The 15,930-nt window shown below is 47.7% G+C and overlaps 1 protein-coding gene across 7 annotated transcripts in view; it reads right to left on the bottom strand.

Moving 5' to 3' along the window:
- Positions 1 to 184: 184 nt before the first annotated feature.
- The window catches only part of mark1 (MAP/microtubule affinity-regulating kinase 1), a 36,993-nt gene continuing 21,247 nt past the window's right edge, over positions 185 to 15,930 (bottom strand). The window contains exons 5-19 of one of the 7 annotated variants that reach the window (XM_030379396.1): positions 15,718 to 15,783; positions 14,882 to 14,952; positions 12,911 to 12,967; positions 12,053 to 12,289; positions 11,430 to 11,549; positions 10,436 to 10,507; positions 9,666 to 9,765; positions 9,130 to 9,242; positions 8,198 to 8,423; positions 7,200 to 7,381; positions 6,372 to 6,466; positions 5,715 to 5,855; positions 4,722 to 4,973; positions 2,551 to 2,595; positions 185 to 2,332 (exon numbers count right to left, since the gene is read on the bottom strand). In XM_030379396.1, the coding sequence (XP_030235256.1) occupies positions 1,990 to 2,332; positions 2,551 to 2,595; positions 4,722 to 4,973; positions 5,715 to 5,855; positions 6,372 to 6,466; positions 7,200 to 7,381; positions 8,198 to 8,423; positions 9,130 to 9,242; positions 9,666 to 9,765; positions 10,436 to 10,507; positions 11,430 to 11,549; positions 12,053 to 12,289; positions 12,911 to 12,967; positions 14,882 to 14,952; positions 15,718 to 15,783 (2,120 nt within the window). In that variant the 3' untranslated portion in view covers positions 185 to 1,989. Of the gene's footprint in view, positions 2,336 to 2,550; positions 2,596 to 4,721; positions 4,974 to 5,714; positions 5,856 to 6,371; positions 6,467 to 7,199; positions 7,382 to 8,197; positions 8,424 to 9,129; positions 9,243 to 9,665; positions 9,766 to 10,435; positions 10,508 to 11,429; positions 11,550 to 12,052; positions 12,290 to 12,910; positions 12,968 to 14,881; positions 14,953 to 15,717; positions 15,784 to 15,930 lie in introns of all 7 variants that reach the window. The other 6 variants (XM_030379398.1, XM_030379397.1, XM_030379395.1 and 3 more) reach the window with 6 other exon arrangements.

Genomic DNA, 15,930 nt, shown 5'->3' with positions numbered 1-15,930 from the left:
GCAGGTGCTTATATCCAAGGCAATTAACAGTTAATTTATACAGGCAAAGGGTTAGGGCATCTTGCTTACAGGCTAGGGTGTGGACATTGGGCATCGAACCCAGAACTTTCTGGGAACCTTTCAATGTCACAATCACACAACAATGCATGTCTGGTTTAAGGAACGAACAATAAAATATATGAGGTATTGAATACAAACAAATAAAATCCTTTTTATTTTCTGCAACAAAGTGCACGCCTCAAACTCTACAAAGCAGCACATTACAATGTAATGGAATAAATATAACCAAATATGCTTAAAAAAAAGAAATAAAAAAATATTAAACAAGCATGGGGAATTTCAAAAGGAAAGTAAAATGAAAATAAAAAGGAGCTGCATTGGAACACTGGTGCAGCGACTGAATTAGGCTCTTAGAAGAGAGAGCGAGTGAGAGAAAGAGAGAGAGAGTCTTCTTTCCTTTCCCAATCCATTATGATGATTGATTATTTAGCATCGGCATGCCTTTGGACCTGCTGACCTCCTCGCTCTCTCTCTCGCGCTCTGCCTCTGAAGAATATTAATTCAAATCCTGCTTTAAAAAGGAAATTTAGCGACCGACATGAAAGAAAAGTGATGTGCGCACTCTCATGTCCAATATAGAATTACTCCTGGAAAAGTTGTGCAACTGCAGCAGGCTTTCTTCATGTCACCCAACCGGCTGCCGAGAGGAAAAACAAGAAGAGGAGAGGAAAGAAGAAGAAGAAAATAAAAACGATAAAGTTAACCCATGTTCAGTGTGAGCTGAAAACAGGGCTGGCCTCTATGTTGGCGGGACAGTGTTGTGTTTTCCTTAAGCGGACAAAATGGGAGCAACTGAACAGTTTAGAGAAAAAAATAAAAGGCAAGAGGGAGTGAGAACGAACACGTCCCACAGTACTCCACAAAATAATTTAGTGCTGTTTTAAACCAAAAAGTAAAACACTATGCTTCTTCTTTCGTACGCGATGACCCGTAGAAAGAGGAAATTAAAAATCTCACCGAGCAGAAAGGATAAAATGTTCTAAAAGGTACATCAATTATAGCAGGACAGAACTCAAATGTCAAGAAAACGAAGAAGAGAAAAATAAAGACACAGTATTGACAATAAATCCTGTACAGAACTCAAAACCAATATATAATACAGTACCTGCAGGTGTAACGCATACAGTACATTTCTTAATCCTTGTTAACTTTTTTTTTAACATAGTTTTTATTAAGGGTTCCCAGCCTGATCTATATACGGATTTAACACGGGTGGAAAAGCGGCTATTTAGTTTAGTTGAGCTTTCAGTCATTTTAAATGGTTATTCAGCGAGGGGGACGGGGCAGGGTGATTAGATCTCGTTGTTAGCCTGTTAGAAAAAGAGATGCAAAACATTATTGCGGGAATGGTCGTCTTCAGTTGCATACTGCGTGTGTTGCGTGAAGAGGGGGAGAGAGAGAGATTGAGAGATTGATAGCGAGAGAATGAGATTGTGAGTGAGCGAGAAATAAAGAAAGGAAAAAGAGCGAGAGAGAGCGAGAGCGAGAGAGAGAGAGAAAAGAGGAGAAAAGAGAGAGGGAAATGGACGGAAGAAAGCAAGGAGTACAGTTGTCAGTTATTTTTTTGTCTTCTCTTCGTCTTGAAACCCACCGACAGGCCTCTCTCTGACCCGCTACCCTGTACAGTCAGTTACATTCACGGCCTGCGCTGCTGCGGCTTCCGGCCGGCCCGGCTCCGGTCCAACCTGATTGTGCGCGGTAAGGTCCCCCAGTGCCCGCCGCTTGTCAACACCAATGCAAGTTAGTTCATGAAATGAGCGGGACCCCCCCCACCACAGACAGAGAGACAGAGAGAGAGAGAGACCGAGAGAGAGAGAGCGAGAGAGAGAGAGCGAGAGAGAGAGAGAGAGGTGAGAAGAGGTGGGGGGGGACCCACCGCCGGCCGGCCCGCCCACCCGCCCGGCGGATTGCCTTCCGTCAAGGCGCACGTCACAGTTTGAGCTCGTTGGCGATTTTGCAGGCGATGTTCTTGAAGGCGATGGACGTGCCCGATATCCGCTTGAAGCGCACTCCGTTGAGCGAGAGGCGGGGCAGCTTGCACACCTCCATCTCCCACTGCACCAGGTTGTCCTGGCGCGCGTCGCCGTGCACGCAGAACAGCAGGAAGCGCTCGCGCTGCTCGTAGTCGCAGCTGTTGGCGTCCAGCACCTTGCGGATCTCCCGCATCATGTCGGCGGGCTCCATGGAGGACGTGGTCTTCATACTCCAGGTGAAGCGCAGCGAGCGCGGCTTGGAGTCCCGGCCCGCCTCGTCCTTACTGTCCCCCGACGCACTTCTGGAGGGGAGGGGGGGGAGGGGGACAGAGGGGGGGGTCGGTCAGAGGGAGACACAGACGGAGAGAAAGACAGACGGACAGTGAGACAAAGAGACAGAGAACAAATAGCGGGAGAGAGGGAGGGAGAGAGAGAGGTGGGGTAAACGATGAGGGAGATCTTAAGGAGGCCCAGGTGAGTTTCAATCTCTAAACAGCAGCTCAGTGCAGCCTCTCACCTCGGTGTTTCACTCCTGGCACTCGCCTCTCCCTCACTAGGCACCCTGAAACAAAAACCAGGGAGAAATCATGACTCCCAGGACCAGCCCTCCGTCACAGCCAGGCCCCTCCCCCCTCCCCTCCCCCCACGCCCCTCCCCCCTCCCCTCCCCCCACACCACCCCCTCCCTCCACCAACAATGCCAGCCAGGTCGTTTGCGGACACGGAGAGAGAGGGGACATCAGGCCTCATGCCAGGGTCCAATCCCTTGGTGTTTGAGAGGACAGAGTTGGGGTGAGGGGAGGGTGGTCATGGGAGAGAGGGGAAGGCGGAGCGGTACACAAGGTAAGGGGGAGAACAGAGGGAGCATACACAACAGGTCACCCCCACACCGGCGACTCTGATCGCGCCCGTCTCTTCACGCCCCCTGTTCGCTGGCTTCATTCAGAACAATTGAGGACGGGGGGGGACGCAGCCAAAGCCTGGAGCCCACCCTGATCACGTGACCTCCGATCGCGTTTCCCTGCACGGATCAGTCTAGACAACTCGATCGATTTCCAAAAATCTGATCGTCCCCTAATCGGGGATCGTCATCAACTTTCGTAGTTGATGATGTTACCGGGGGCCAATCAGGGGACTGCGTCATAGTCGATGACGTAACCGGGCCAATCAGGGACTGTGTCGTAGTTGATGAGGTAACCGACCAATCAGGGTCTGGGTCCTAGTTGACGATGTGAAAATACATGCCGCGTCTCCAGAAGCAACGAGCTGCAACGTTAACCTCAGTAGAGTGAACAGAGCCATGCACTTATTCAGTGCACTTATATGCAAGAATACACTCAAGAGCAACTACTAATCAAGAAGAAGAGTATGCAGTATGTTGACGGAAAATATCTTTTGGGCCTTCTATATCCCGTGTATCCACAGTGATGGCGTCACAAGGTTTGTTATGCTGATTGGCTGAAGGAGTCTGTTCGTTCAGAGCAGTGCTCCCGCCCCCTTGGGCTAGAGATCCACACTGATCCGTGTGGCGAAACAGAATGTGAAGTCACGTGATCAGGACTCCAGGCTAGTGAAGCGAAACCCTGACCCCAATCCAAACGCCAGGTCCTTGTTTCTGTCTCGGTGTCTGATTGTTTTTAGCACAGCGTCGATGAGGTGAGAGCAAGAGGAAAGACCGAGAGAGGGCAGAGGGAGGAGAGCGGGAGGGAGAGCAAGAGGGAGGAAGAGCGGAAGAGAGAGAGATGAAGAGAGGAAGAGAGAGAGGGGAAGAGGGAGGAAGAGAGAGAGCGAAGGCAAGAGAGCGTGAGCATGAGTCGAGTCATGGTTTAGAAGATGGTTAGAGAGCGGGACGGTCTTGGGGATTATTCATCCGTAGAGTGAATGAAAGGGGGGGGGGGGGGGGGGGGTTCCGGTTGGTCAGTAAGAGCACTGGGCACTGGGTTTATCAGAGTTACGGGGGGAGTTCAACAGACACTGAGTTGTTTGGCCGGAGGGGTGGGGTGGGGAGGGAGTTGTTTTGGTTTGTATTTGGACCGAGGGGGAGTGAGAGGTGCAGCAAGCGTTGTGATCTCCTACCTGGGGGTGGACCTGAAAGACAGAGCTCTAAGCAGGAAGAGAAGGAGAGGGAGAGAGAGCTGTGAGCTCCTGCCAACAGCAGCACGTACAAAGACGCTCTACGACCGAGCACGGCCAGAGCCACAGAGGACGGGTTTCAACGGTGGCAAAAAGGCTCGCGAAAGAAATGATTAAGAAGAAATTATAGGATATTGTAATTATAATATATCCCGTGGCTGGTAAATCAAATGCGGCAATTCATTTACACACATCATTTTGGAAATCATATTCCGTCCATTGAAACGATTCGCCAAAGTAGATCTCAGTTGAAAGCACTTTGAAGAGAGAGAGAGAGAGAGAGAGAGAGAGAGAGAGAGAGAGAGAGAGAGAGAGAGAGAGAGAGAGAGAGAGAGAGAGAGAGAGAGAGAGAGAGAGAGAGAGAGAGAGAGAGAGAGAGAGAGAGAGAGAGAGAGAGAGAGAGAGAGAGAGAGAGAGAGAGAGAGAGAGAGAGAGAGAGAGAGAGAGAGAGAGAGAGAGAGAGAGAGAGAGAGAGAGAGAGAGAGAGAGAGAGAGAGAGAGAGAGAGAGAGCAGAGGAGACAGTTCCAATGAGAGCCTCTCTCCGGGGGGACCGACCTGCGCACAAACTTGGAGGTGATCTTGCCGATGATGCCGGTGGAGGTGCCCCTGCGCTGCTGGGCGAGGGCCCCCGTGTCGTGGGAGAGGGTGGGCGAGGCCGGGGGCCCGTTGTAGGTGGCGCTGCGGCGGTCCCGGAGCTGGGCCCCGTGGAAGGTGCTGCGGCTGGTGGTGCCGCGCGGGAAGCGGTTCTTCTCCGGGGTGCTGATGCTGTGGGCCGACGGGGAGCTGGAGGGGCCCCGCGGTGAGGAGCTGGGGGCCACAGGGGAAACACACAGTCTGTCAGGGGCTTTAGCGCGAGGCGTGGGAGACGCCTTCATCAGAGTAGCCTGCAGTGAAGACACATGGAGGCTCTTATGGAGCATGGCATTATCTGTATTAATAAAATGTATTATTATATATATTATTATTAGTTATATGAAGATTTGGATGAAAATGGATGAAAACAAATGTCTTGTATTTTGGGGATCTTCCTCCATAATCAAGTTTGTACTCAAATAGTCCTAGTGAAAAAGCCCTTTATTATCCAGTGAATAACAAACCCAGTATGGAACGGGCCGTACTTTGCTTGGGTCGCACCCTGACCTTCACCCTCTTCCTCTGGGTGATCATAAACAACACACAGAACAACCCTGACCCAAATACAGCTTTCAAGACACTTATTAAATTATCATCTTGGACATAGTCGAGTACTTATTCGTCGCTGATCACTAATACATTTATTTTTGTCACATTCCATCCGAGATGCGTAATGGCTTGCTCCCCCTACCAGTTGGTACAGACCGCTGGGTAGGCTGGTACATTCCATCCATCATGTGACTAAGGCCCAATCCCATTTCTACCCCTTACCCCTCCCCCTTGTTTTGAAGAGGTAAGGGGAAGGGGTAGGGGTAGGGGTAAGGGGAAGGGGAAGGGGAAGGGGTAGAAATGGGATTGGGCCTTATGGGGTCACTTTGGCTCCACAGCCCACCTGGGGGTGGGGCAGGGTCTCACCTGGCCTTGAGCTCGGTGTTGTCCTCTATGGGGGGCAGGGTGCTCTTGGAGGGGTGCCCCGACGCAGACATGGACTTGGTGTGGCGGGGACGCGTGGAACTGGGAGCGGTCGATGGGGTGCTTCCAGAAACCTCCGTCAGACTGGGGGAGGTGGGGGGAAAGAGATGAATGGAGAGAGAGAGAGAGATAGAGAAAAGGAGAGAAAGTGAAAGAGAGAGTAGATTATGTAGAAAGAGAGAGAGACAGAGAGACAGAGACAGAGACAGAGAGAGACAGAGACAGAGACAGAGACAGAGACAGAGACAGAGAGAGACAGAGACAGAGACAGAGAGACAGAGACAGAGACAGAGAGAGACAGAGACAGAGACAGAGACAGAGACGAGACAGAGAGAGACAGAGACAGAGACAGAGAGAGAGACAGAGACAGAGACGAGACAGAGACAGAGACAGAGACAGAGACGAGACAGAGAGAGACAGAGACAGAGACAGAGACGAGACAGAGAGAGACAGAGACAGAGACAGAGAGAGACAGAGACAGAGACAGAGACAGAGACAGAGAGACAGAGAATTTTCACGAGCAAGATCAGACATTTGACCAATAACGTCAAAAATAGACATTTATTTGGATTGTGTGTGTGTGCGCGTGTGTGCGTGTACCTGCTGTCCTTGCCATTGGGGATGGCGGCAGAGTAGCGGTCAGTGGAGGACCTCTCACACACATACGTGTTCCTCCTCGTCATCGAGCCATTTGTCTGGTATAACAGACCAATCAATCAAACAATTAAAATCCCAACGCCTTCCACAGATCCCCACAGTATTCTGTGTGGCGTTCAAAACTGTCAATATATATACCAGCTTGGATGTCTGAATTAAAAGACGGAAATCAGGGGCGGGTTTCCCATGATTTACGTGGACTGTGTTTCTACACACATAGGATCGAGTAGAAGGAGAAACAAGAGCGCCAAGTTGTTTCTACAAGGTTTTGTTTTGCTTGGTTTACACTCCGTGTTCCTGTCTGATCTTGTGGACGCGGGTTTCCAAAGCCTTCTTCATTAAAAGTGTGAGATGAAGTGAACGGGGAAGACGAAGGGCTTCCGATATATACAGCTAGAAAAGCAATGTGCTTGCGAGCGAATATCTCCTGCGTCCTTCTGTGCATGCGGATGGACAAAGGGTTGACTCAAACGGGGAAGTGGTACACCACAGCGGTTGGATTAAATCTGAACCACAGCGTTTAAGCCCCACAATTTGTTTTTAGACTTTATTTATTTGATAATGTTCTCCCGCCATGTTTGCAATCTATCAATTGCAATTCTGATGAAAATCTGACGACCAATAGCTCTTTATGATCCTGTGCCTCAATCAAAACACAATATAATTGAAGTATTACTTTAGGCACACACATACTTTGCAAAAGTGTGTGTAGTAAGTATGAAATACGTAAGAAAGTGTGTGTGTTTGTTGTGTTCCCCCCCTGGCCCTCACCCCGACGGCGCTGGTGGTCTTCTTCCTCTCCTGCACCCCTAGTGGTGAGGCGGGGACGTCGCCCTTGGAGGTGTTGAGCTCCAGCCGTCGCGCCCCGTCCCACTCCTCCCGGTGGTCGCTCTCCACGCTCAGCGCCTGGCCGCGCTTCGAGTAGGCCGCCGCCGGGGGCACGGACGGACCCACTGGGGGACACGCACGCGCACCCGCACACACACACACACACACACACACACACACACACACACACACACACACACGTCAAACATCTCGCCGTCTTTTTAAAAGGTCTAAAGTGAAACATATTCAGACAAAAAAGGCAAAGACAGTCGTCTCAACAAACGAGCTTGTCACCAGCACGAAGCCAAGCCATTCAAAATGTTTCAACACAAATTTGATTTCCGGCGTTCAAAATGCATTGGGACATTATTCAATTCATTACTTGGCTCCTTATATAGAAGACATTCAAAGGTCAAGTCAGAAGCCAAGGCAAGCGGGGTAACATTCAAGAAGCTCATTCCAGGAGCTGCAGTACAGCAGCCAGCCACACGATGGCAGCAGACACAACGTGCCACACACGACGCAGGCCTGGGTTGCGACAAAGCCAGTACAGTGTTCTGATTTACTACTCCATCACTAAATAAAATACAAGTATCACAAGGAGGGGAGGGGGGGGGGAAGCACAGTCCACAAGCAGTGAGCTACAAAGAAAGTCTCTTTCAACTACAGGTTTATCTCTAAAAAGAGGCTTAATAATGCAATCATACTAGTTATTCGTTTTATCTTCTCTAGAACAAAAACAGAAGGACACAAGCAGCCATTAAAGCGACGGCCTCTGGAGAGAGATGCCACTCGAACATGAGAGCCATGGCCTCTCCCCTCCCCCCCCACCCCCACGGCCCCGCTGTCATCGACCGCCCGTGACAAAGCAACTCGCCAGCGCACCACAAGCATCCAGCAGCGCTGTCTCAGAGCAGAGAAGGAGGAGGAGGTTACTGTACTTGGCTTGGCTACGACATCCCCACCACCAACACCACCTCCACCACCACCACCTCCACCTTCCTCATCCCCACCATGATCGCTGTAGCGCCGCTGCTTCTGATTGGCCGAGATGCTGCGTGTGACCTTGGGGTGGGCGGGCGAGACGCTGGAGCTGTTGTTGATGTCGCTGTTGGGCCGCTGGCGCTGACCAAGCACGCCGGCAGCCAGGGGCTCGCTGCCCTCGAACTGGAGGCAGAGACCCACACACACACACACACACACACACAGTCCACAAACACACACACAGTCCACAAACACACACACACACAGTCCACAAACACACACACACACACACACAGTCCACAAACACACGCACACACACACAGTCCACAAACACAGACCCATGTAGGCATACACACACACAGACCAGAAACACACACACACACACACACACACACACACACACACACACACACACACACACAGTCCACAAACACAGACGCACGTAGGCATACACACACAGACCAGAATCACACACACACACACCCACACACACACCCACACACACACACACACAGTCCACAAACACACACACTCAGACGCATATAGGCATACACACACACAGACCAGCAACACACACACAAACACACATAGATGTAGGCATACACACAGACACACCACACACACACACACATACACAAAGACTTACAAACACATACTCACACACACAGACATACAAATGCACGTACACAGACACGGACACACCACACACAAACACGCGCACACAGACAACCACACAAAAACAGACGCGTATAAAGACACACACACACCATAATGTGGTATATTAGTGACTTAATGGAGGGCACCATCCAACGCTAATGCTATGAAAGAACAGTTAGCCGGTTAAGATGAGGTCAGCGGCCGTCATCACAGCCTATCAAGAGACACAGACCTCTGGAGCTTTCCGGCCAAGCAGAAGGTAGGTGGCCATGACATCATCATACTTCTGGCCCAGCAGAGACTCTGTGATCTCATCTTTAGGGAAGCCCATGGTTATCATCAGCTCTGTGGGTCAATCGAAAGCACGTTATCAATAAAGCATCAGAGCCCAGGTAGAACAGAGGATAACCAGACTCAACAGACAGGGGCAGAGATGTCTGACGCCGACAGAAGACATTCAATGTCCCCATCATACACACCAGAGACATAGTGGGGTGTAACAAATGCGTCTCAATGTGGTCTGTCCAGTTTTGGTTTGGTTTGATCCCGTTTTTTATTCCCATCCAGGTTATTCGAAGTTGATTCTGTTTGAGCATCACCTTCTAAACATGCTTGGATTTGATTGGTTCAAAGTGGGAACAGATAAGACTACGTTGCCTCAGTCCTAAAAAATAATTCAGCCCACCCAAAATGTGTATTTGAGATGTGTGACAGAGCTCGAATTAAAATAGCCTGTCTGACGTGTGCAGTGGTTGGAGCGCTACTCGCCTATCCTTGCTCCGTCGTTGAAGTCGGTCTCGGGCTCCGTGTAGGGCTTCAGCTCCTCTTCCTCGTGGCCCACGTTCATCCAGTGGTCTTTCATGATTTGCTGGAGGAATATGAATCCACACGTCACACAGGCCTCTGCTTTGACTCAAGAGGCGCTCCCACTATTGCTGGACACGGATGCAAAAAGGCTAAGTTCATAGCTAGTGAGAAAAACAATGCTATAGAGTAGGCTAAAGTAGGCTAAAGCTTAAGAGCATCAGAGACACTTGAATACTGTTTTGTTATTATTTAGCAGACACCTTTCTCCGAAGGGACTTAAAGTGGTTTTGTTTTGGTTGGATACATCATCAATGAGCACTGGTATAGCTCACTGAGGCCTACAAATGGACTAATGCATCCTAAACAGCTAGACTTGCCATGCCCCCTCTCCCCCCCTCCCACTTTGGTATGTTTTACATTGGACCATTACATCAACATAACGTGAGAAACAACATTGATGCCAAGACATGAGCTGTTGTTGGTGAGTTTACAATGCACACTACTTGGTTCTGTTTAAAGCACTTGACTACTACAGCTAATAATTAGCCAATACAAATATTATAAAATTACGTTCCAATTCCTTGAGGGCTTTTTGTAGTTCTACACTAATATTGATGTTGTGCTTTGCTTGCTCTCAGCCTCACCTGTAAGTTTCTTTGGGACAAAGGCGTCTGCTAAACAACTCAACGTTAAAGGTAGATTTTAGTGGAGGAAGCAGGAGAGAGACACACCGGTGGTGGTGGTGGTGGAGGTATACATGTACTGGATGTTTTGAGGTTAAACAGAGAAGAGTGGACTGGATGCTATGCCACAAGGAACATTAAGCACACACACACACACACACACAAAGAGAAACACACACACAGACAGACACACACACACAGACAAGATAAGGTCCCACTGTGTTCACATGCTAGCGTTTGATGCAGTTATTTGCTTTTCAATAGAAGTCTATTGCATTAACAACTGGCTGATAGATAATTAGTCTAACATTGATACGTTTGTCAAAGAAAGCATTCATCATTGTGAGCCGGCATCATCGTATGCAGATTTTGATAAAGCGCTTACATTTCAAAAATCGATTGTACATTAAATATATGATAGAATGTATATATAATAAAGACTAAAGCTACCACAACTATTCTTTAACATCCCCCAGACTCCGCTCATCTAATTGAACTAAAGCAGGACTTCAGGGTTTTAAACCTGGACCTCTATGCAATCATTTTAGTTCCAAGGCACTCATGCAGACAACAATTTTAGAAATTGGTCCATAATTGAGTCGTAATCCACGAAAACGGGCTCCATTGATATCCTTTGGGGCAATAGCGCTCTGTCTATGTACATCCTCTAAAAGTGCTTGGTTCTGCCAACGACAGGTTGAGGTCATATTCCAACAATATTGCGGAGGACGTACATTGACGGGCGTAATTACCCCAAAGGATTACATGCAGCCCGATTTCGTAGATTACCTCTTCAGCATTCTGGCTCAATACTGGACCGATTTCAAAAACAGTCGTCCAAATGAGTCCGTTAGACCTATAATTATCGGAAAATAGAATCCAGGTTGGAAAATCCAGAAGATCTCCGTTAAACGGCATGGATCAGCTGCTCCCTTCTCAACTTCCTCCCGCCCATCAAATGTTGATTCCTTCCATGGCGGAGCGTTATAAGAGGACAACATGCTTGTGGAAACTCCAGGGCGTGGCACAGGGCCTGGATTACCTCTAAACTGCCTCTCTTGACGGGGTTGAGCACCAGCAGTTTCTTCAGCAGGTTTTCACAGTCGGTGGACATGTAGAAAGGGATGCGATACTTCCCCCTCAGGACCCTTTCCCTCAGCTCCTGCAAACAAACACATACACATACACACGCACACAGACACAGACACACAGACACACACCGGGGGAAGGTTTAGGGGTGAGCCACAGCGCTATTCTGTCCTTTTCAGGGTAATTACAGTTTCAAATTGAAAAATGGGGTTCCGCTCAATACAGTCACCATCGCAGTATGACTATCAACAACGCTCATTTTATGCATTGAAAAACAAACAAGCTCATTTCAGATTAATAGCGTTTTCCAAGACAATTCAACCATAATCTGAAATCCAAGAGCACAGAGAACGTTGAAATCGAACAACAATGTCAATTTGGCATTTTGATCCGACATTTTGAAATGACTTTCCAGTATAGCATAGCACCAAAAGTCTTCCACGAATCTCACAGCACCACCCCCACCACGTAGCCAACGCCGCCCAAACACGCACTCAACCTCACGTTTGAAGTAAACCCAAAGCAGCCATGGCGGCGGCTCGCCCCAACACACCCCTTCCACATCCCCCCGCCCACCTTGAGGTTCTGCCCGTCGAAGGGCAGCGAGCCGCTGACCAGCGTGTACAGGATGACCCCCAGGCTCCAGACGTCCACCTCGGGCCCGTCGTACTTCTTGCCCTGGAAGAGCTCCGGGGCGGCGTAGGGCGGGGAGCCGCAGAAGGTGTCCAGCTTGCTGCCCAGCGTGAACTCGTTGCTGAAGCCGAAGTCCGCGATCTTGATGTTCATGTCGGCGTCGAGAAGCAGGTTCTCTGCCTGGAGGGAGGAGAGAGAGAGAACCGTGATTGGCGGGTCGTGCGGTCACATGATCGGCCGGTTGGACGCGTGATGATCAGACAGGATCAGCTGAGATAAACGAAGACGAGTTAGGCGTCATTTACTTATGATGAATTAAGCCAAGACAAAACTTAACCAATGTAAGTTAAGCTCAACTAAGCTAATATAAACTAACATAAGATAAATTAAGCTTTACCAAGCTAAGATACACTGAAATAAATTAAGCTAAACTAACCTCAAATAAACTAAACTTTGACAAAACAAAAATCATTAGGCGTAAATCAGCTCAGATAAAAGGAACTAAATTAATTTCAACTAGGTTTGGAAAAAAATCCACTAAGCCAATACATAATTTGCCTAATTAAGCTATAATAAAATACGCTTCTCAAGCTAAAATAAGCCAAGACAAAAGAACACAAGACGAGATACAAAACGTTATAAAGCCCAGATGGAACATTTGGCCATCACAGCAGCAGAATTAGACAATAGTAAAATTAATCAAAAGGGGTTACAGTTTAAAAAAAAACAGATTAAAAAACCTGAGCGGCTTGGAAGGCAGTGAAACAGCCAAACAAGACACACTGCAAGACATATCCTTACCTTCAGATCCCTGTGCACGATCCTCCTCTGGTGACAGTACTGCACTGCAGACACAATCTGCAATACAAACAAACCCAACGGGCCAACGTGTAACCAAACACCATCACACATATACCACACATGTATCGTAAAATATGCAACACAAGTGCATATGTTGCACCAAACCGAATGTCACCGCACGAGCGTGCAACATTGGGTTGGAGGACATAAACCGTATCTGTATTTTAGATTCATGTGGGTGGAAGGGAACTGTGTTCTCGTCTTCAGACCTGGTGTATTCCTGGTGGATCACCCACCAGGGCTGATTCACGCGCACAGTCAAGTGTCCCGGTGACGGATGAAGTTCATAACTACATTATTAAAGCTTAACCATCCATCATATTTAAAGATCTTTAGACAGAACCCTTTGACGTTTTTGCTTCACAAAAAGGCCCCCACACACACACACACACACACACACACACACACACACACACACACACACACACACACACACACACACACACACACACACACACACACACACACACACACACACACACACACACACACACAGTCGCAAACCCAGAGCCACTGTTTAGTGTGCAGGGTTGTGTTTAGTGTGCATGTTGAGTGTGCACGGTAAGTGTGCACGCTGCCCACGATCTTCCTCTGACTCATCGCAGGCTACCACTGATGAAGGATATTTAAATGTTGTCGTTTATTTTTTCTTCTTCCGTATCTCTAGCCTTCTCTGGCCTCTGCACAACACTTGACATTTAGATCTGTCAGAATCATTCGCAAAAGTGAAACAGAAACAAAAATAGCCCAACCTCAATATTATGAGGGGGGACTGCAATACGGGAGGCTTTGTGTTAAGAAGGCTTGCACCAAAGCCCGGAAATATACTATGCTACTGTCATAATGTTAATGTCACAGACACCATTAAGGCCAGAACTATACCAGCTTTATCACAGGTGATGGATTGAGGATGTAAATGTAGGAAACAAATCCTAAAACCTGCCTCATTAGCTGAGAAAACATAACAAAACCCTGCCTCATTAACTGAGAAAACATGACAAAACTCTGCCTCAATAACTATGAAAACATAACAAAAACCTTCCTCATTAAACGAGAAAACATGACAAAACTCTTCCTCATTAACTATAGGTGCGTTTCCATCCCCCTAATTTAATGCGAACTCTGAAGTATCGAATCAGTAAACGGTGATGGAAACACCAAAATTCGCATCAAAATCCTCTAATTCGCAAAAAAGTTTATCCGCTCGCTTGAGGTGGTTTTTGAGAAATGCGAAACGGGAGATGGAAACACATTTTGCGAATCAGCTGTGACGTAGCGAACTTTGAACACACAGGACTGACAGTCTTTCCGATTTCCGCATAACGACCGGCCATAGCAACCCTGCCGACATCAACGTGTAACGTCATCACCCTATTCCGCTCCATACACTTGATGGAAACGCACCTAATTCAAATTACTTTTTTGCGAACTTTCTAAAGATTCGCATCACCTTTTAGATGGAAACGCAGCTTATGAAACATGTTAAAACCCTGCCTCATAAACAGAACCCGGCCCTTCGGTTTTCACTCCGGAACTTCCGCTCTACAGAACAAGTTCCAGAAGGAATTGTTTATGTTCAAAATGCCCAAAAAAGAATCCACATTCTGTTGAATAACAAACCTAAAATTCTAATTTAACTAGTGGAAGAACAAGACACAGGAGAAGACGGACACAGTGCGAGCCCAGATCCACAAACTGTATGGTTTCTAGGAAATTTGCTGTGTCCACGCCGACAAAGTTATCCATCTAAATCTAATCCTGTCCACGGATGACTAAGAAATGCTTGGGAATATAGAGCATGGTGTGGCAATGTCTCACTGCAAACACTGCAGGGGAAATAATGGATTGTGGTTGCAGAACAGGAGTACGTGCCGAATAGTGAGACCGGGTGTGTTTTGGTCGATGACTCACCTGTCGGAACTTGGCCCTGGCTTCCTTCTCTTTCATCCGTCCGTGGGCCACCAAGTAGTCAAATACCTCTCCTGGATTAGGAGGACAGAGAATACATCCATTAACAACAATAGAATAGTTTCAGCAAAGTCTGCATTTTACCAACATTGCTGTTCTCATAAACAATTTCCTCTTATATTATGTCCTAATAAATATATAAATAATAATTTGTTATTTATTATTATTTAGCTGTGTAAGTCTGGTTGCCTCTACTGTCTCGTTGTCTTTATGGCAATGACAAATAAAGTACTTTGAACTTTGAACTTAATAAAGTCTCATCAGAATGGTCTTCATAAGTAAAGACCTCATGAATTGCCTTCACAAGTGAGATCATAGGAAGGTTCCCCACAAGGGAAGGGCTCATAAGAAGGGCCTTCACAATCAAAGACCTCATAAGTAGCGCCTTCATAATTGAAGAGCTCATAATAAGATCTTCATTAGTCAAGTCCTCATAAGGACAGGCCTTATAAGCATAAACAGGGTTCTCATAAGAAGGGTCCTCTTAAAGATGGTCCATATCATTGTAGTCATCCTTATCAATAAGATCTTCCTGATGAGGTATTATTGCTGGCTTCTTCATCATCATCCACTTTCATCATTGCAATCGTCACAATAGTGAGCGGCCAATCCCTTTTCAGACCACCCGAGGTCATTGAAGCCTTGATCGGCTAGTGAACATCTAAGTTAGCTTACACGATTAATGCCATTTGCACCTGCAGAACATAATGATGAGGCCAGCTAGATGGAAGGTTGTTTTCTTTTGATATGAGTACTAAGGCCTGAACGGGTACACTCACCGCCGCTGGCGTACTCCATCACCAAGTACAGAGTCTTCTCCGTCTCAATCACTTCAAACAACTTCACTAGGGAGGGGAGAAAACACAAGTGACGGGTGGAAACATAGACAAGGAGCAATGAATCAATGGAGTCAAGCTCCAACTCCAGGGAAATCTTGATCATACAGCGTACTAACAGGGAACAACATTGAACATGTAAAAACGTCAATCCTC

The sequence above is a fragment of the Gadus morhua genome, chromosome 15 (genome assembly GCF_902167405.1).
Source record: "Gadus morhua chromosome 15, gadMor3.0, whole genome shotgun sequence".
NCBI classification, from domain to species: Eukaryota; Metazoa; Chordata; class Actinopteri; order Gadiformes; family Gadidae; genus Gadus; species Gadus morhua.
This window is presented reverse-complemented; position numbering and strand designations above follow the sequence as displayed.